General features: G+C 31.9%; 2 protein-coding genes across 4 annotated transcripts in view; both read right to left on the bottom strand.

Moving 5' to 3' along the window:
- The window catches only part of LOC130844071 (pancreatic alpha-amylase-like), a 49,809-nt gene extending 41,373 nt beyond the window's left edge, over nt 1-8,436 (bottom strand). Inside the window, exon 1 of the mRNA XM_057720129.1 lies at nt 8,302-8,436. The gene's annotated coding sequence lies outside the window, so the exon portion shown is untranslated. The remainder of the gene's footprint in view (nt 1-8,301) is intronic.
- Nucleotides 4,205-22,137, bottom strand: part of RNPC3 (RNA binding region (RNP1, RRM) containing 3) — a 30,894-nt gene continuing 12,961 nt past the window's right edge. The window contains exons 8-16 of one of the 3 annotated variants that reach the window (XR_009051132.1): nt 20,060-20,185; nt 17,465-17,616; nt 15,322-15,483; nt 14,140-14,234; nt 13,993-14,051; nt 11,741-11,873; nt 10,952-11,023; nt 9,203-9,925; nt 4,205-8,380 (exon numbers count right to left, since the gene is read on the bottom strand). Coding sequence is in view for 2 of the 3 variants with exons in the window: in XM_057719928.1 (XP_057575911.1) it covers nt 10,964-11,023; nt 11,741-11,873; nt 13,993-14,051; nt 14,140-14,234; nt 15,322-15,483; nt 17,465-17,616; nt 20,060-20,185 (787 nt within the window). In the remaining variant the exon portion in view is untranslated. Of the gene's footprint in view, nt 9,926-10,951; nt 11,024-11,740; nt 11,874-13,992; nt 14,052-14,139; nt 14,235-15,321; nt 15,484-17,464; nt 17,617-20,059; nt 20,186-22,137 lie in introns of all 3 variants that reach the window. The other 2 variants (XM_057719928.1, XM_057720014.1) reach the window with 2 other exon arrangements.

The following is a 22,137-nucleotide window of genomic DNA, read 5'->3' as shown; positions in this document are numbered from 1 at the left end:
CAGCTCCAGATATTTTTGGTTTTAGATTTCCTATTGATATTCCCATTTTATTCATAAGTTGTTTTGCTTTTACTTCCTCCACATTTCTCCACACCTTCTGATAGTCCCTTGAGCATCTTTAGAACAGTTATTTCAGTCTTTGTCTAGTATTATCTGCCATGAGGTCTTCTTCAGGGATAGTTTCTGTTCATTTATTTATTTCTCTTTGAATCACCCATATTTTCCACTCCTTTCTATGCCTTGTAAATTTTTTTGTTGAAACACTTGAATTTAACACTATGGTAACTGAAATTCATATTCTCCCTGTTCCACATGGTTTGTTCTTTTGTTATTGTTTTTTGATTATTGTATGTATCTGTGCTAAGGATCGGCCTGAGGTGTAAAACCCAAGGTCTTCTCAGATTTTTGAGGCTTTCCCTGGGATTAGTGGTCAATTTCTAATTATTCCCACATGAGCAGATTTTTTTGAATGTCCTAGTCTTTAAGAATGTCTGGCTCCCAAAAGGGCAAAAAGAAAAGAGGGGAAAATGGGGTGCCTGTCTTATTATTCCCCTATAAGTCACTTCACTGGGGTGAGGGATAGGTGGGATAGCTTACAAAAATTGGAGGAGGTACAACCATGGCTGCCAACCTCTTTGCACCTCTGTGGTCAAAAGCAGCAATTAACAATTAGAGCATAGATTCCCCAACATTTAGAGTTCAGGGTTCTTTTTGCCCACCGTGACTCCTACCAGCTGCATAAAAGGTGCTCCAGGATACATACATGGCTGCCTGCCACATGGTTGGTGTTGGGGGGGAGGTTTGGTAGCTGTTACCATGCTAAGAGCTGAAATTGACCTAAATTAACTACAATTTATTGTCCAAGGCTTCCCCTGGAATTTGCAAGCCCTTAATTGACTCCAGAATTCCAAAATAGTGACATCAGGCAGATTCTGCTGGTGCAACTGTCTAGGTGGGGATATGGATCACTGGTACTTCCTACTCTACCATCTTCCCAGAAACCTCTTAGGTACAGATTTTTCTGTGAACAGTTTTTTGTTTTTTATCTTCTTGGATAAATACTTAGAAGTGTGGTGGATAGGTCACATGTAAGTGCATGTTAAGTTTATTACAAACTTCCCCAAACTATTTTGCAAAGTAGGTGTACCATTTTGTACTTCCACCAACAATGTGTGAGAGCTGTAGTTGCTCCACATTCTTGACTGCTCTTGGTAGTATCAGAATTTAAGCCTTTCTAATAGGTGTGTGGTGCCATCTTCTTATGGTCATATTTTGCATTTGTCTAATGGCTGATGACGTTTAGCATCATTTCATGTGCTTATGTGGCATGTGTAAATCTGTGGTGAAGTGTCTTCAAATTTATTGTTCATTTTTTAAAAAGTAATCTAGCTGTACTTATTTTTGTTTAAATATTTACTTATTTATTGGCTGCACTGGGTTTTCGTTGCCACACACAAGCTTTCTCTAGTTGCAGTGAGCAGGGGCTACTCTTCATTGTGGTGCACGGGTTTCTCATTGCAGTGGCTTCTCTTGTTGCAGAGCACAAGCTCTAGGCACGTGGGCTCAATAGTTGTGGCTCATGGGCTCGAGTGCAGGCTCAGTACTTGTGGCACAAGGACTTAGTTGCTATTGTTCATTTTTGGTTTTCTTATTGAGTTTTTAAAGTTCTTTATATATTCTGGATACACTCCTTTGTCAAATATACGCTTCCCAAAGATTTTTCCTACTCTGTGGCTGCCTTTTCATTCTTGACAGTATCTTTTGAACAGCAAGATTTTTATTGAAGTCCAATTTATTAATTTTTAATGGATCAAATTTTTCGTGTTGTATATAAGAGCTCCTTGTGTAAGCAAGGTCACACAAATGTTTTGCTCTAAGTTTTATAGTTTTACATTTTACATGTTGGTCTATGAGTTATTTTGAACAATTTTTGTGTGAAAGAAATGTATTAAGGTTCTTCCTTTTAGGAGGGGCAGGGTATACAGGTGTCCAATTACTCCAGCATCTTATATTTAAATGACTACCTATCTTCACTGAATTGTCTTTTCATTTTTGTCTGAAACTAATTTACCATACATGTGTGGGTCTATTTCTGGACTCTTCTGTTCCAATGAAATGTATCTATCTTTCTGCCAAATAACACCCTATGTTACATATTCTAGCTTTAATATAAGACAATTTTATGTCTTAGAAGTATGTAAACTGTCATATAATTGTTTTTCAAAATTGTGCTGGCTATTCTAGTTGTTGCTTTTCCAAAGAAATTTGAAAGTCAGCTTAGCAATATCAACAAGATATCCTGCTAGAATTCTCAATTTGAAATGAATCTATATATTTGAGAAGATGTGATATAATAATTGTGAGTCTTCCGAACCATGTACACAGTACTATCTCTCCATTTACTTAGGTCTCCTTTATTTTTTATTAAAATTTGGTGGAGGGTCTTCAGCACAAAGGTTTAGTACACATTTTGGTATATTTATACCTAACTATTTCAGTTCTGGAACTATTGCAAATGTTAATTGTAGAAAAAAATTTCAATGTCTAGCTGCTCATCACTAGTATATAGAAGTATAATTGATTTCTACATATTTACTTTTAAAATCCTGCTTAACTCAACTGTAGGAGCCTTTTAATACTTTGGGATTTTCTACATAAACCATCACATCATCTCTGTATAGAAACAGTTTTATTTCTTAATTTCCAATTTGCATAGCTCTTCTCTTCTTCATTTTATGCACTGGCTGTCAGTGAGATGTTGAATAGGAGTAATGAGTGTGCCCTTCCTTGCCGTGTTTCCCCTTTCCTTAGGAGATAAACATTTAGCCTTTAACTGTTAAATATCTGGATAAGTGGAGGCTTTGCAGACACTTTTCAGCTTGAAGCTCTTTTCTGTTCCTAGTTTACCGAGTTTTTATGAAGAATGGATATTTAATTTTGTCAAATGCTCTTCTTTCACTTATTAAGATGAACATATGCTTTTTCTTCTTTAGTCTATTGATAGGATGAATACATTTATTGATTTCCAAAGGTTCAACAGCCTGCATTTCCCAAGATGAACTTCTCTTGGTCATGATTTAAATCCTTTTTACATACTGCCTAATTCAACCTGCTAATATTTTGCTGAGGATTTTTGCATCTCTACTTAGGAGAAATAGGAATATGTAATTTTCTTGTAACTTATTTTACTACCAGGGTAATGCATGCCTCTTAAGATGAATTTGAAAGTGTTCTGTTGCATAGTACTGTTGGCTTTTTTCATTTAATGTTTGGCAGAATTCACCAGTAAAGCTATTCAGGCCTCCAGCGAGATTTTTAACTGCAAAGTAAATTTATTAGATATAGAATTTTTCAGATTACCTACTTCTCAAATAAGCTTTGGTAGTTTAACACCTCCAGGAAGTTGGCCCATTTCATCAAAGTTATCAAATTTATGAAAATAAATTTGTTAAAAATATTCCAACATCATCTTAACAATTTGAGGGGAAGGAAGGGTTATTTTCCTTGGTAGTCAGGCTAGGACTTTTTCCATTTTATTGATCTCAGGAACTAGTTCTGTTTCCAAGGATATTTTCAACTGTTTTCTGTCTACAAGTTGACTGATTTATGATTATTTTTATTATTTCCTTGTTCTGCATGCTGTGTGTTTAATTTACTCTTCTTTTGTTAGTTCCTTAAGGTAGAAGGTTAAATCTGTTGGTTTTTTTTCTTTTCTAATATAGCCAAATTCTCTTTAAACCCTCCTCTTAGCTGTATCCCCCAAATTTTGATGTTGTATTTTCATTTTCATTCAAGTATTTCCTAATTTCTCTTAAAAAAGTCTCTTTTGATTCATATATAATTTAGAAATGTGTTATTTAATATCTAGGAACTTGAACATTTTTTCAGATATTTCTGCTATCAATATCTAGTTTTATTCACCTAAGATCAGAGAACGTACATTGTAAGATTTAAGGTTCTGAACTTGTTAATGTTTTGTGATACTGAATCATTTGTCTTCTAAATGATTCACTATTGTTCTTGGGGTTGGGCAGGAAGAAAATTTTACTCTTTTTAAACAAAAAGACAGATACACATACAGTTCAAACAGACACATAACATCATATTGTGGTATTAAAATTTCATATGGGATGATCAGGAAAAAAAAAAATGTCTGAAAGTCCTCCTGAAGGGGGGAGGAAAAAAATGGCTAAGAAACTCTGGATTAGAGGTGTTTCACTATTTTGTTTTATTTTTCATTTAAGATGTGATATATTTGTCATACAGAAGAGTGTAAAAAAACATAACAGACCCCCATATCCCAACACCCAGATTTAACAGATGTTAACATTTAGACAAACTAGCCTTCAAACATCTTTTCTAAAGAAAAATCCAATATATATAGAACTACCCACTTAAACTTCAATCTCTTTCCCTTCCATCTTTTTCTTCCACATCAAGATATTCAATTGTCTTTATAAATAATATATAATATTTTATGTATCTTATTAAGCTCTGAAAAGATTCATACAATAAAGAAATCAATCAGTTGCTCAGATTTTTTTCTGGAATTCTTAGATTTTCAAAGATCCTGGTATATAAGTACTACAGAAGTGGTATATTGATGCTATACCGTAATTTAAAAAAATAAAACTTCCTGTGTAGTTAAATACCCTTATACTCATTTCTTATATATATATAAATATATACATATTTTTAAATGAATGTTATCACTTTAAATCTTTGTATATTAAATCACAGATATCCCATTTGATCTCCCAGTTTTTCCCCATGGCATTAAAGCTTATGCTTGGTGGGTATAGGATCTCTCTTTCCTGGTACTTTTTCAGTATTTGGTGAGTCTTGGTTGTTTATTTTCGATTCCCTATACTGGCCTTTGTGTGACTACTATACCTCTACTATAGTTTGCTTTCAGGAAATGCCAGAGTAGAATATATACTAGCTTAAGTTCTTGGGGTCGCAATTCTACTTCTATTTCTGAGAATCATCAGTTCTATCTCTTATGTGCCTAATACATGTAATTAGCTCTCATCTCTACTGAACAGTCCTACTGAAGTCATTATTTTTCGTTTTACATGCATTAGTAAAGGATTTTAAATGTAGCAAAGTATCTTATTAACTTAGAGTTGAAGTTTATTAAACTTCTCCATTACTCACAAAGGGAAATGTTCTCTTCTTACAGGGTAGTAAAGATCAAAGTACTACATCTAAGCACTTAGTAACAGGCCTTTTGAATTTTAGGTACTTAATAGGTATTGATTCCTTTCCCTTACTTCCTTTCAAAGACTTAATCTCTCTTGATATTGACTTTTGAAAGAGTCTCATTTGCAAATACTTTCCAAATCATCTAAAACAGCAACTTGTATGCTGCTACTTTTTATTTGATGATTTACCTAATCAGGATTATGCTGATTCTGTTCATGACTAGGGTGAAGTGAGGAGCATTTGCATTACTCTGAGAGCATAAGCCTCCCTCGCTTTACACTAGTCCCTGCCCTTGTAAAAGGCATAAATGGAAAACAGCCATATGACAATTAAGAGTTTTATACATTGCATATTGTAGTAAAACATTTGCTTTTGGCTGCCTAATATTGAAGTTCCTCTTTTGAATACACAGTGCTATGCTTTTCCTTTAGAGAACAAGTTCATTCCCAACTCTCATTTCATGTGGTTTATATGAAACTTCACTTTTCACCTCAGAGGTGACATACTTGACCCATACTTGGCCAGTGTGCCAAATCTCTCTGGCAAAAAGAAAAAGGTACTTAATGTTTAAAGTAACTGAAAAATTAAATGACATACTAGTTGTTAGGGCTTTTGCTATGGGATCAAATTATAAGTACTTCATCTCCATGACTTTTTAAAAAACTCATGGGTTGGGGGCAGTTTCTGTACAAGTCCTAGAAATTTTTCTAATTTTACTTACTTGGGGCACACGTTCAGTTTACAAAGTAGTCATGCAGTTGGAATGTGTGACGCCAAAGATCCTAAACTTATCAAACAGTCTCATGCTCCCTAAGAATGGCAAGAAAGAATCTGGCATCTCAGTGATAATCAAGATAGAAAGATGACGGAAGCTTTATCTAAGACCTCAGAATTTTAGAAGGTACAGAACTTGTCCGAGGCTATAAAGCAATTAAACTACAGACACAAGATTTGAATTTAGAACCTATATCCGTAAAACCACTTTAATACCCTATTTCTCAGTAAACTATTTAGGCTGAAATTCCTGTCACTGTGGCAGGATAGGGACTCCAGTTTTATTTAGGTTGATTTTCAAAAATATTCTTTTTTGGCATAGCTAACAGATTTACATATTCTAAGGAATAATTTTATTTAGCTTTTGGTTCACTACTCCTGTCATAATTACTGATAATTTCAAAATCCACTTGGATGATCCTAATGATACCTGAGTTTCTCAATTTCTTGAATTCATCTCTTTCCATGACCCCGCTTTCATTCAACTACCATGTTCACATTCTAGAATGTGAACTTAGTCACTAATTACTGTACTCTAATATTGTCAATTTCAGTCTCTTACTCTCTTCTTTCAACCTCCCAAATTTCCTACCTCCAGAAAATAACAACACATCTTCAATTACACTGCAATCTCAATGGATCATACATTTCTCCACTGTGCCTCAAACTCCTTCATTTTCTCAATTTGCTCATTATCAGATTACTTTCCATGTCCCTTCTTTATCATCATTCTCTTGATTATATCAACACCTTTCCCCTTCTCACTTTTTGTTTTATTCACCTGGGAAAATTCCAACCCTAAACATTTCACTCTATGTCTATTCAATGACAGCACCAAGCTTAAACTTAACTGGAGAAAAACACAAAACCATGTTGACTCATCTCACTTAAATTAACAACCATGGACTTCAAGTAGGCACTTTATTTCTAGCGATCCTTCTAAGAGTCTGCTCATTCTTTCATTTTCCTAAATATCTATTTTACATCTTCTTTTCTTTCCTCAATCCAACACATTTTTCCCCAACACTTTTTCCCTCTACTTCACGACCTTGCTTCCTATTTCACTGAGAAAATATAACACAACTTTTATATGCTCCCACTATATGTACCAAACTGCAAGTATCTAGACCTACATAATCTGTTCTTCTTTCCACTATTAATGAGCTGTTTACACATCCATCTTTAAAACCAAGCCTTCTATTTGTACACCATATTTATGGCTCCAGCCATATTCCTCTCCTTTCTCCATCATTTTTCTCTACTAGCTTAGTCCTATTAACATATAAATCTGCTATATCTTCAATTTTTATAAAATAAAATAAAAACAAAAACCTTCTTGATACTATATCTCCCTATATTAACAGTCCATTTCACTACTTCCCTAGAAAGCAAGATTTCTTAGCAGTTATCTTCAGAACTCATGTTTCTTGCATCATTAACAGACCTGACATTTAATCACTCCTTCCTAGCTGAGATTCTTTATTCATTTGGCTCTACCTATTCTAGTCATTCTTCTTCAATGTGTTCTTACCACTTGACATCTAAATATTAGCACATTCCAAGGTTTATATTCCCATTCTTCTAATTTCTATCTTTAAATTTTTCATTTACCTTATTTCACAAAATTACGAGTAAAAGGGGGAGAAGCTGTGATTCACAACATTCCAACAAAGATATAAGTGACTTTAAGGTAAAACTGTTACTACATACTGAGAGTATCAATCAGAACAAATTAAACATATCAAAGTTTCATACCTAACATACAGCTGAAATTAATTTCACTAAGGGAACAGAATAATTTTATATGAGAAATATTTACACCACTGAATGACATCCTGATAGATTGGGGGACACAAAACTGGAAGACTAAGTTAGGGCAAGGATATAAATTCCCTAATCTGCAAAAAAAACCCCACTACTAAAAAAAACCCAAAATCAATGACAAAAAAAATCATCAAAAGTCATAGCCAAACAAAACCACTCCTAGAATAATTACAAAATATAAGAAATAAGATTACTATAAAAAAAATGTTAAGTGCATCAGTATCCAGATAATCATGAAAAAGGGCAATATTTGTAATCATAAAAGAAATTTACATTTAATATCATAAAATTATTTAATAAAAAATTCATGTAATTATCAAATTACACTTTCCCTGATGTATAAAACAACATAAAAGTTAAGATCATTATTTTATTGGAAAGAAAATAATTTATTATATATGAGGAAGATGATTAAAATACATGTGATATATCTCTACTAAAGTGATTTAAATGCATATAGATTTAATTTTTAAATACACTTTAAAAGCTGTTACGCACAGTTCCACAGCTCAAGTGGTCAATTTTGTCTCCACAAAGTTGGAAAGCACTTGAGAGAGATGGAAGATTCAAAAGGAACCTAAAACACCATAAAAATTCATTAAAAATAATCATGATTATAAAACAGTTCACTAATTTTAAAGTAACTAAAAACTAATACATTTATATTTAGAAAATTAGTGAATCATGTCAGTACAACAAAATTTTAATTATCTAAACAGCTTATACAGAAACTGATTTATAACACTGAAAAATAAAACATTTTAACTGTGCCAATAGAAAAAAGCAACAGCAATTTCAATATCTCTAACTTTTTGTACTCTAAGAGTGATAATAATTATTAACAGAATGTTGCATTGGTTTCATAGTACTATTTATAGAAGATCTGCAAGAAAGAAATGTAAAGGCTCCAATGCTTTATTTTCCTACTTATAAAAGTTTAGGTGGCTAAGTTGGTGTCTCAGATTCACCTTACCATTTTAATATAACAAAGTAGTACCCAAACTGGTCAGTCCTTAGAACTCCTAAGGACCTTTTTAAATTAGATTCTTGGTTCCCATTCCATAGATTCTGATTTATCAGTTCTAGGACAGAGTCCAGGAATCTTTATGTGTAAAAATCCTTCCTCAGTGGTTTTCAATTTTGGTTGCACATTAGAAGCAATACTTTGGGAAGTCTGAAAATCCTAACATCTACGCTGCAATCCAGACCAACTGAATCAAAACTCTGGGGGAGAAACCCAGGCATCAGTATATTTTTTAGTTTATTACTATTATTTTCTTTAGTCAGTATTTTTTTTTTTTAAGTCCCACAAGTCATTCCAATATGCAGCCAAAACTGAGAACCACTGTTCAGGTGGTTCTGGTTATCAACTAGTCTGGAAACCACTGCTCTTACATACCTACCAGAATTGTTTCATTCCACTTATTGAGCTACCCTGAGTCAACATTATGTCTTCTCCTCTCTGTTACTCTTTTCTTATTCCTTTTGTTTAATTTTGCTTAGAAAAAGAAAGGAAAAAAGACTTCTACTTGCTATCTCAAAGGAGCTCTCAATAATAAAACTTCAGATGTAAGGCCTGCTACTCTTATTTGGAATTTATATTGAAATCCAGTTATTTAAATTTTCAACAAATGTACTTTTTAATAGGAGAAAAAAAAACCTTTCCCCAATCAAATTTTACAACATGTTATAAACATAGAACACCTAAACCAGATACATAATGAAAGAGAAAGCATATATGTTACTGAGTTAGGTTTAGAAAATACATAGAGGAAACAAGAATAAAATCTGTGTTAAAGCAAATGTATACATTCTTCAAGTAAATAAGTTGACCTGATTCACTAACTTTCCCTGGAAAAACTACAGAACCTAAAGGACAGCACGGAAAATTCAGCAACAAATCTAAAAATCACATAAAAGATTTGTTCAGTCAACACAGATAATTTTAGAAATAGTTCATTTCAATACATTGTAAAAAAAGTATTGCTTAAGCTGGATCAATGGGTTGGGGAGAGACAAAACACTTGTAGGAAAATCAAAAAACACTGCCCCAAAAAGGATACGACAAGAAAGGATACACTTTGTATGACAGTATTACAGCAGTATTTACGCAGGAATGCTTCTAAAGAAGAACAGCAGAATGCAATTTAATTTTTTTCTTATTTTTCATGTTAGATTTACAAATAACATGATTTTTTAAAACACACTGAAAATGGTTTATTTTCATCTGTTCTTCTAAGGTATTTGTAAGACTTCTGACTATACCAGTATAGATACATTACAACAAAATTCAAATATTCAAGGTGTCTCCCCAAAAAAATAAACATTAGGCAAATTTCATATAATTTTTTCAGCTTAACCATCATGAATTTTGGTCCATTTACTTGATGTTTTTCCAGTATACTAAGGCAGAGATATTTAGTAATAAAAAACAAAAAGAATGTATTTCTACTCATCTTTCTTAAATCAATGTGACATAAGATACACAATTCTACCATTTTTAATCACTAAATCACTTAAGTATGAATTAAAATTACTTAATCGAAAGATGAAATATCTCATTCCAAAAAAATATGTACATATTTCTGTGAGGTGTGCCACTAGTAATTAGCAATGCAAATTCTCAGATCCCACCAAGGGTAACCAACTTGTCCTGGAGTGACAGACACTTTCCCAGTGTTAGCATTAAGAAGTCCAGCAACCTGGAAAACCTCTTAATCATAGGAAAACTAGGGATGACTGACTACCCAAGGCCCAACCCCCTTACAGACCTACTGAATCAGAAACTCTGGATAGGGGTGAGGGGAAACCCAGTAATCTGTGTTTTATCAGGCCTCTAGGTAATTATAACATGTTAAAATTTAAGAACTACTGCTTTAATCTAGGAAGAGAAAGTAAATAAAGACGAATAAAGATACACTGCCCTTATAAAATTCATTCCCCAAATTTAACTTTTACATACAAATAGTTTTTATTCCAAAGTTACATTTGTGAAGTTTAATGTAACTGCACAGACAGAAAAAGTCAGGGGGAGGATCCTTTAAAAATGTTAGAAGATACATGAACTACTATTCTCTCAGGCTGTTATCCTTCCTTAATTTTATGTCAAGAAAGTCTTGTTCTTTTATCATGTTATCGCCACACTTACCTTTACTAATTTTTAACACTTTCTTTTTCCTTCTTTAGAATCTTGTTTTGGTCTAGCAGATCGAGCAAACTGCTAATATTTAAAAATTAAGGTTTCCTTCACAAACATGAAAGTAATCTTTTCTAAAGAATTATCAAGAACTTTCTAATGTAGGGTAGGAGTACAGTTTTTAATTTACCTCTATATTTGTCTTCCTACTCAGTCATTCCTCAAATATTTGTTAACTGCCTCCTAGCTGTCTATGATCTGCGGAAGAAGTAAAAACTTTACCTTTTCTTTTATAGTCATTTTTTACACCTAGACCTTTGCTCCTTCATTTATACCACTGATTTCTAGTTTGAAACTACATTAACTGCTGAAAGCAGGATGGTTAATCAATGATATACTTTGTTATTAAAATTCTCAAACATAAATTACAATAAAATAAAATATAAAATAATAAAACTACAATGAATCACATCTTGTTTTAACCATTCCAAATGTACTTCTGGATACTGCAGTACCTTTGGTATATTTTAAGCTGTATTAAGTAAAATGAGTATGTATATTTTAAGCTGTATTAAGTAAAATGTTTAGACTTGGCTGTATTTTAATAACCTCATGATGCTTATTTTCCAATAAAAATTTAAATAACATTGTCATCTGACTCAATATATTTATAACTGAGTATTCTCAAGCCAGAATGCCAGCTGTTGAGATAAAGCATAATATAAAAATTGGTTTCAATTATACCCTTACTCCTAAAAACTACTGATACCTAGTCTTGGAACAGACTGATTTGAAGGATACAACTACCATAGGTTTTCCAAAAAGAATATATCCGTTAGCTTCCTTTAAAGCTTTTGCTGCTGCTTTTTCATTTGGAAGGCCAATGAAAGCTTGTCCTTTCATGCGACCTTCTTTCATCAAGCGTATATCAAACCTAGAAGTCAAGGAAGAAAGAATGGTTTTGACTCAAAGAATGTCAAAAAATTCTGATGGAAGTAAATGGGAATGTGCTGAACAAGTTAAAATTTTGCTATTTCAGAAAAAAAATAACTATATTATCTGATCAGCACATTAATTCAGGCTTTCTAAAATTATATTCTATATTCTGTTCTAAAATTGATTCTATAAGTAGGTATTACTTACAGAATTATTTTGATGATGTGCTCATCTTTTCTTAGCTATTATAAATGTATGTGATTTAAAGATCATATTACTAGAAACTATAAAAGCAAACTTCTGAAGTTTTTCTTTCACATCTCTATTTTTAAAAAGTTTTATACAGCCAATTTAATACTACTGATATTTACTCAAGTGAAAAAAAAAAACAATTATACAACCAAGAATAAAAGGGCTGACAGGAACTACAGAAAAGTAACATGGAATTTCAGACTAGGAAAGGGCCTTACTGATTATCTAGTCAAAAACCACCATTTTACAGATGATGTGTACAGAGATGGAGTGACTTCTTCAAGGTCACACCAATAGCTAAAGCTAGAGCCAAAAACACAAACGAGATTTTGTATTCCAAGTGTAGTCTTCTATTATTCCCTAGTGTATTCATTTTTCAACATTTTGAGGGTGCAAACTATACTCAAAACTACTTAGAAAAACAGACTATAATTTACAACTAAAGTACTGCCTAGCATTTAGCCTGAGACTAGCAAAAGCATATAAAGAATTTCTGAAGTATTCAAAAAATGCAGTTAAATTCTTTTCTAAAAAATTCACATCACTAGTACTACAGGAAACAATTATTAATTTATCATTTTGATGTGTACAGCTTTCTCAATATAGAATTTTTTGTTCTCTTCAAATTCTAATGGCAGGAAATCCTGGAAATAAAAAGGATGTATATACATGATATATACATATATGTATAAATATATACACACAGTACATATACATATATATCTATGTGACACACACATATATTTTTATATATACACACACACACATATATATTTTTAAATTTTCCCCCTTATAATCATGATTTAAAGGCAGCAACAAGAAAAAGGGCCAGTATACTGCATGGCCAGCAAAAGAAACTTTTGGTGTCCTGATAAGAAGAGATATCTGCCACTAATGAATATAAATGGACAATTTTAAGACATGGTGCCCACTGTGCATGCCTATATAAAAAGGTACATAGCTCAGAAAAGGCTTTAAAAACATTAGTTTCACATGAAGATTAAAGCAAAATTAACTAGTTAGAGTCACTTCTCTAATTTACCTCTATTCAAAAGTCTCTCTCATTGCCTTTTCTAATTTTCTTTACTTCTAATTTATATAGCTAAGGTCATATAAACTTTAGAGTTAACTAATTATAAAATTTTAAAGAATGAAATTCTAACTCCAAACATTAGCTTTTACATCATTTACAAAAAATATCCTTTTGTACTCACAAAGCATATCCTTCTCTTTTGCACTCATAAAACTGGACACCTTCCCAACTAAAAGAAGTTACTGCCATGGTAAGAATCTAAAAAACTTTGCCTGACTGCTATATATTTCTGGATGAGTCATTAAAATTCTAGTTTTCAAAATGTAATCTTTGGACCAGCAGCTTAGTCATCATCCATATATTTTTTGAAACACAAATGCATGGGCCCTATTTCAACCTGGAAAATTGGAGTGTCTAGGGATGGACCAAGGAAATAGTTTTACTAAGCTCTAACACAGGTTAAAGTTTGAGAACCACTGCCTCAGAGCTAGAGATTGAGTCCAGAATGCCTGTTTCTACAAATAATGCTGTACGGGAACTCAGCCATTAATATTCATTTATGTATTGTTTACAGCTGCTTTCATGCGACAAAGACAAAACTGAGTAGTTGTAACAGACACCGTAATATTTTAGTATAAAAATATTAAATTTTACTGTCCATTTAAAAAGAAGTTTGCTGACTCTTGCTCTAGATGTCTAAAAGATTATACAACACATAAGAGCAATTTCTTCATATAATTTTAATCCCTAAACAGAAAATGATATTTTAAAAAGGGTTAATTTCTAACAGATTAAAAACAAAACACAATTTGAGAGTATACATGCCACTTACATTATCCGTTGTGTTTCTGATGAAAAGTCAACGTATCTTCCAAAGATAAATTTAAGGTCCTAGAATTTCAACAAGAAAAAGACTAATAAGGAAAGCCAGAGGAAAAACATGTAAAATAATAAAACCAATTTATAAATTTCAACTTACCTTTTCTTGAACATGTTTAGCTAAATTCTTTACATAAATTCTACAGTTTGGTTCACCAGGTTCATAACTTCTAAAAACTGAAAGTGTTTCCATTTCTTATATAAAAACAAAACAAAACAAAGATATAAAATTAAGACAGTTTCATCAACTTTTCAAAAAAAATTATAATGGCATTCAAGTATAACTGTTGAACAGACAAAATAAGCATTAAGAAAACGTTAAAATCACACAAATTAATGGCAATGTTACTAATGGGATAAAAATACCCATTAAAAATCTGAAGTGGTTACATGAAAGTAAGTTTAAAAATTTCAGGCATCTAGAATAACTAAAATTTATCCAATAAAATATTTCTATTAAAACTCTTTAAAGCTTAACTTTAAGATGAGTTAAAAAAACTAAAATCTAAAAAAAACTGAAGCAAATAAAGATATTATCAAATATCTGTGTAATTATTTTGCTTAAAGTCAATCTCCCAGGCACCAATATATTCAAATGTAAGAACATAGTATTCAAATGTAATAATCAAGTATTTCTGACAAACTGTGACTTCCGAATCTCTATAGGGCTACTCCTATTTAGTGTCAATAATCAATCTTTCCTGATAACTAGATGTTTTAAGCAAAAATGTTAGTTAGAAATCTGTTTCCCATCATTATGGGAAAAATTACCATGTGTTACATGTCAATCTAAAACCCCTACATATTTTCCTAAAATATATTAAAACAGGAAAAACCCATTAGAAATAAAAAACCATCACATTAGGATAAAAAATTCATAAACACAGGCTTTTAATCACCAAATAGTTAAAACTATTTTTTTTTTTTTTTTGGACAAACAACTACTTCAGGTACATCTCAGATACAGTACAGTGATGGTCTATCAAACTGTGTGAAGAATGCAGAATTCCAGACTGTGGGCCACACTGATTTAACATGACATATACGGTGCAGGAATGAACACATTATTCCAAACACAGACTAGAAACATATTGAGAGATACTCTCCTCCCTATAAAGTATGGGTACTAAAAATCAAAAGTGGTGATTAAAAACATTAACTAGAGAGATGTTTTGAAGTGTGTGCTTTAAATAAGGTAAATAACATGAAGAGATCTGTTGTGCTTCTGAAGGGCCAAAGAAACGTAAAATGGAATAAGCGCTGGTTTATTTAATGAAATTACCTTCTCTAGAAATTCTGCCCTTTTCCAACTCCCTTCTAGAAATACATTCTGATGGCATTTCATCAGAGTCTTCTTTAATCTCCTCTGCGATGTTCAAATTTGGTTTGGGGAAGATTTTTCCAAATCCTATATTGGATTCATCAACTTCAGTAGCAGGTAAGTCTAAGAGTTAACATTGACATCAGCCATTAAAAATGCCTCCCTTCAAAATACTTTTTCTTTTCCATTTTTAATTTTTAATATATCTTCTAGCACTAAAATTCTTTGGTGTTTTTCTCAATACTCTGAAACTCGGGTAACCAAACTTTTTCTATAAAGGTTCAAACAGTAAATATTTTAGGCTTTGCAGGCCATATGGTTTCTGTCATGACTATTCTGCCACTTAACATGAAAACCATGAAATAAGACATTTCCATTTTCCATTTGAGGGTACTTAAAAAAAAAAAATCCATCATACCGCTCTTCACTAGAAGAAAAAAAAAGAAAAAAAAAGCCAATCCTAATCGTGGTCCTATAAGAAGTCCGGAAAAAGAAGTACTTGCATACTTAATTACCTATTCAATTGGGAAAATTAAAAACCATTATAAATTTTTAATTTACAACATAGCAACATAATGGATTTCACTCAGAAAACATGACTTAGAGCTTCAGTGAAAACTAGACTTGAGGGAGAGGGTTGGGAAGGATAAGAATAAACACTCAGTAGAAAAATTCTAGTTATACTACCTAAAAAAACAAAACCCTAAAAAAGCTGTGAAAATGATGCAAATAACTGCCACATTTAGGATTATAAAAGTCTCCTCACAGTGTAAAAAAAAACTGTTGTACCCACAGACCTCCCGTGGCCTGAAGGAATCAGTAAGAGAAAAACTTCTAAAACCGTTTTTACTGTTAATTCAGCATTACTCTACATTGATGCAGAATGGGATGACTTGTCCCCTCCTCACAAAGGCCTAAGTCCTTGAGTAAATTAAGCTTAAAAAAATAAAAAGTCATGTCAAGGGGTGACTAGCCACGAGATAAGAAAGAAAACCATACAAAAATACAAATATAAACATTGAAACAAACAAAACTGGAGCTATCTGAAAAGGCAATGCAGTCTCACTAACCATCAGAGAGACAGGAATTAAAACCAGTTACAGTTTTTCACTTAGTACATTTGCAATACTTACTAGAACTCTATCCTATACTCACACAAGTGCTCAAAGATATATGTACAAAAATGTATATTCCAGAATTTTCTGTAATAATAAAAAAAAAATGGAAACCTCAACTTCTATCGAGTAAAATTAAATACAGATTGATATAACTATATTATGGAGTGTTATGCAGCCATAAAAATGTAACCCATGATAGCTATTTAAAAAAAGAAGCAAGAGAAAATAAAACGTTTATATACAAGTATAGGATAAAATCTGGAAGGATTATCTTCATACCAAATTATTAACAGTAGTTATCTCCAAGTATTGGGATAGGGAACAGTGGGGTTTGAGGTGTTAACTTTTTAAAACTTTATATGCTCCTGTTTTTATTTCATTTTCTATAAGCTGGTATTATTTCTGAAATTTAAAAATTAAAGAACAAAGAAATGTCATTGTAGTATAATATCAAATTAATGTTTAAAATAAGCAGAAAAAATCTGTAATTTCAATACATTATCTTTAAGCTTAAGAATAGTATCTTGTTAAATAGTCTTCCAAGTCTTATTGGATTAGAAAAAAAATTTTACATGAGATCTACAACTCAAAAGATAATCACACTACTTGTTTTCCTAACCAATAATACAACTGTACTAATAAAACCAGAGCGACACAATGAACAAGCAATGAAAAATTATATCAATACAAGAAACTCTTCTATTATATTTAGTGTAAACATCAGCAAAAACCAGACTAAATTTCACCCTAGAGTTCTTTACTGGCAAAAGGTAACAGTGACAATCTTACCAGTAAGCACCAATTTTAGTTATATAAAAAAAGTTTAAAATGGAGAGTATTCCAAGACAGTAACGAAGACCTAATTGCATATCTTAAATATATTCACAAATACTAAAAAACAGAAACATAAAAAACTTAATTCTAATACAAAAAACTGATTGAGAAGAATTTTTACATAGCATGTTAAAGAACTAGAATATGCTTACCACAATTTTGTTCTTCACAATTTTGTTCTTTTTCAGAATCTTTCTTAAATGCAGCTGACATGTCGGTAGATATATGGAATTCAATTTTTTTACTACCTACAGGTTGTGGTTGGTCAAATACATCCGAAGGTAACAACACTGGATGTAAATTGCTGTTTATAAATAATCACAGCATTACTTTGTAATTGCAAATAAATTTTTGAGTATAACATTATATTTACTTTAAATTTAAAAAGCTAACACTGATAAAACACACTATAGGCACTGAACAAAGTAACTTACATCTAATATTTCAATTAATCCTAACAAATGTTCTCATATGCATATTATTGAATTCCTAGTTTAGACAGATAAGGAGTTTGAGGTTAAAGGATGTTAAGAAGTTGCATGAAGTCACTCAGTAAATGACAGAGACAGAACTTTAGGACTATTGATTTAAAACTTCAGGATATTTACCAATAAGCAAAATGTTCACTCTATGTTTAATGCAAGCATTTTATGCACTGTATTCTATATACTGTATATAATAAACCTATGCTGGCCAATGGAGTAGCCATAAGCCACATGTAGCTAATAAGCACTTGAAATGTTGCTGTACTTCTGCTCTAAGTACAAAATATACACCAGAATTTAACAACTTTGTGTGAGAAAAGAAATATAAAACATTTCAATAATGTTTTATATTAATTATATGTTAAAATAACATTTCAGATATAATCAGTTAAATAAAATATATTATTAAAATTAATTTTGTCTTTTAATGCGGCTATTAGAAAACGTAATTGGTTCACATTACAGTTGACCCTTGAACAAGTCAGGGATTAGGGGTCCCACAGCAGTCGAAACTCCCTCCACAGTATATACTTCATCAGTCTTCCAAATCCATGGTTCCTCTGTATCTATGTATCTGTATCTAGGGATTCAACCTCAGATCATGTAGTACCACAGTATTTATTGGAAAAAAAAAAAATCTGCATGTAGGTGGACCCACACAGTTCAAATCCATGTTGTTCAAGGGTCAACTATATTAATACTTAATTGTTTGGTGCTGCTACAGATCAAAACCATGGGTCTATGGTGTCAAACCATACGCAGGTGTGAAATATACATCATATTATACTTAACATGAAATAGTACTTAACATCATACTTAACAAGAAATAGTAATTTAAAACACCCAAAATTAAAGACCCATTCCTTTAAAAACATAAAAAGATAATTTTAATAAACTTCTTTCTCAATTTATGAAGTTACTTACAAGTTCAAGGGAAATTTACCTTGTAGAAAAGGTGAATAAAATTAAAATTGCAATTAATGGCAATTTTCATCTGATTAAGACTGCATATTTCCTGGAAAGTTTATTACAAGATGACAAAGTCTGAAAGAAATTCTTAACTGTTTTTAATGTCAATGGCTTTACAATGGCTCCCTCAATGTATTCTAACACCATAGCCTAACATTTAAGGCAGATATCTCCACATCCTTCTAGCTTTCCCTTTCATCATTTCTATTCCTATGCATTAAATTTTCCTACCTCTGGAAACTCACTTTTTCATTCACATTGGATATCTCTTTCCTGCCTAATTTTTGCCTCTCATCCTTCAAGCCCAGCTCAAGTGTCTCCTCTCTCTTAAAGTCTTTTCAGATTTCTTAACTGGCTATGATCTCTCCTTTCTCACAACCCTTCATTCTTAGTTATATCTTCTTTTTATGTCATTTTTTATAATTGCTAATGCAACAGTCATCTATGCATATGGCTTACTTGCCCATAAAACTATTAACTCACTGTTTGAAAAGATAGTATTGAGCTTTGGAAGAATATTCCAAGCCACAGAATATTTAGAAGAAAACATTACATATTTAATAAACATTTAAAGGTGGGTCCTGTGTGAGCCATGTGAACTTTTACCTGGTAGGGTACTTTGAAGTAAAAAAAAAAAAAAAAAGTTTGATATCAGGTAGTAGAATTAGGAGAAACTAACAAAATTTCATATAAACACACTGGTGATGCCATTATCAAAACTGTGAATGCAGAAGGAGAAAGAGATAATGAAAGGAATATAATGAATTTTGTTTTGGATAGTATCTTAAGTGCCTACAAGACACTCTGAGTATGCAAATAGGAAGTTAGAAATTAAGAGTTTAGATCTCAGGAGGTTAAATCTAGAGGAGATGTGGGATCTATTAGCTGCAACAGATGAACAATAAAAATTAATGATATTAACAAGGAGTATAAATATATGAACAGAAAATGATTATGGGCAGGGGTATACGGAATCCAATTAAAAAAAAGCAAGTATGTGAAAGTCACAAAAGAAAACAAGTAGGAAGGAAAAAAGGAAGAGAGGGAGTAAGATGAGAAATACAAAAAGAGAATGTAAAATTAAGAGTGGTCAATTTCAAAACCTGGGGTAGTCAACAGTATCAAACGCTGGTCAAGTTTGAGAGAATTAGGGATAGTTGTGAATTTGGCAAATAAGCAGTCACTGGTAAACTGGTGGACTGATGAAATAAAAATCAGACTAAGGAATGATTTGTTAAGCAATTGGACAAAGTACATATAGAATCCTTGTTTTATAATCCCAAACAAAACTACCTGTGTGAAGCAGATGATGGTATATTCAACATATCCTTTATTTTTCTCTTTTTTCTCACATGGCGCTGCTTTATTGTTTTTGGTCTTTTGGGCTGAAGATTTGCTAGTTCCATTAGTTTGGTCATTCTACATTAGAGGTAGGAAAAGTAAAAAAGATTTCTTTATTTAGAAGCACAGCTATTTACCACTGTTTTTGTTAAGCTTAAATTTATATTTGAGCTTAAAAATTATAAAATGATTTCTATGGCACAAGTATAATTTCTAAGCCATCAATTAAGATATAATCAATTTGACAAAAGCTCAAGTTATAAAATCTCCTTGCTCAACTTTCATCTTAGTTTGAAGGAATTGGGAATTTACTTAATTGCAATTTGTCATTTTTAAAGATACATTTTACTAAAAAAATTAATTGCCCAAATAAATGACTGAACTTTGATGCCAAAATGTTCACAAGATACACTAAAAATAATCTATGTAACTTTATTGCTCTTTTCTTGACTGATAACCAAAAGACCTTATGAACATATTAAAATTATTTTGACTCATTCTAATTATTAAAGAGAACCTGGACTTAAGTACTTTTATTTAAAAATATTTTGTGCATAATTGTTGGAAAGCATCATCATATAAACAAGATAACTTACTTGAGAACAGAGTTTGCAAATACTATATACTCTGAAGTAGCTTAATCAATCAAGGGGTGACAATTGATACCTTATACATAGCTTATCTCCATTATGACTATTAATAATATTTAGAATAGATCTTGTCTAGGTTTTCTTGGATCTTCCACAGGACCAGGTATAGTGGTTCCACAGAGCAAGTTCAAAAACCACTAGTCACGGCTCTACTTCTCCAGAGTTAAATTTATGAAATTCAAAAGCAAAACAAGCACAGTAAAATGTAGTGAAGAAGAGTGTGGTTAAAATAAGTTTTCAACCTTTTCATTAAGTGAGGAAAAATGAAAACATATGCTATAAATTTTTAAAGGCTCTTAACAATCATGGTTTACCCAAAATTTTATGAACAAATCCAGTTATACAAAACATATGTCTATATTCATAAATTGCTCACCCAAAGTATACTAAGCCTCTACAACAATGCAAGGCATAAATTAAGTAGTCAATAAATATTTGCTGATACACACATAGTAGCATATTTCATAATATTTCCAGAAGACAACAGAGAAGCATGAAACCAGAGGTTACTTCATGCAAAGGCTTTGTTTTCATGACTCAAGATGAATTAACTGCAGAATTCCTCACTACATCCCTAAATGGAAACCTAAACAAACCAAAACACAACCAAAAATGGTTTTGACTAGCCTATTACAGCATTTCTCATTACTATCATTATTTTTATAAAAAAAATTAAATGTACAGAGGTTAAGTAATTAACTTATTGCAATACTCCCCATTCTTTATTTAGCAACAAGTTAGTCTATCAAGAACTGTCAGCCTTCCTAAATGTCTCTATTCAAGACAGATACTCTATTCACTCCCATTTTAGTAGTTTCAACCCCACCTATGTTTTGATTTTAACTCTTTCCCTAGAAAGAGAATATATATGGAGCCACTACTCAAGTGGATATTGCCTCAATAATAGTCAAATTGCTGCTGATTACTTATATTTGTTGCTTAGATTCTCTGCTTGGATTTTTGACTCCAGTCAACCACTCCTTCTTTTTTTTTTTTTTTAGCCACTCCTTCTGTATCTGGTTGCTTCTGCGCATATCTGCCTAAGACTCCCATCATTTGCCTATACAGGTCTTTTAGGCTAGGGGTTGACAAATTAAAGCCAAAGGACCAAATCTAGCCAGTGTCTGGTTTTTTTAAATAGAAAGTTTTGTAGGAAGATGGCAACATTCACTCATTTAGGTATCATCTATGGCTGCTTTCCACAACAGGACTCTTTGGCCGTCTAGAGAAAATGTTTAGCAATTCCTGTTTTAGGCTATGCTGTGGATTATACACCTGAACATTATTAACAATTTATTACTCTTTGTCAGAATCTTTAAATAAAATATATGTAGATCAAGAACAACCAATAAAAGAACAACTCATTTGCAGTAATATGTT

This window comes from Hippopotamus amphibius, chromosome 1 (genome assembly GCF_030028045.1).
Source record: "Hippopotamus amphibius kiboko isolate mHipAmp2 chromosome 1, mHipAmp2.hap2, whole genome shotgun sequence".
In the NCBI taxonomy this organism is placed as follows: Eukaryota; Metazoa; Chordata; class Mammalia; order Artiodactyla; family Hippopotamidae; genus Hippopotamus; species Hippopotamus amphibius.
This window is presented reverse-complemented; position numbering and strand designations above follow the sequence as displayed.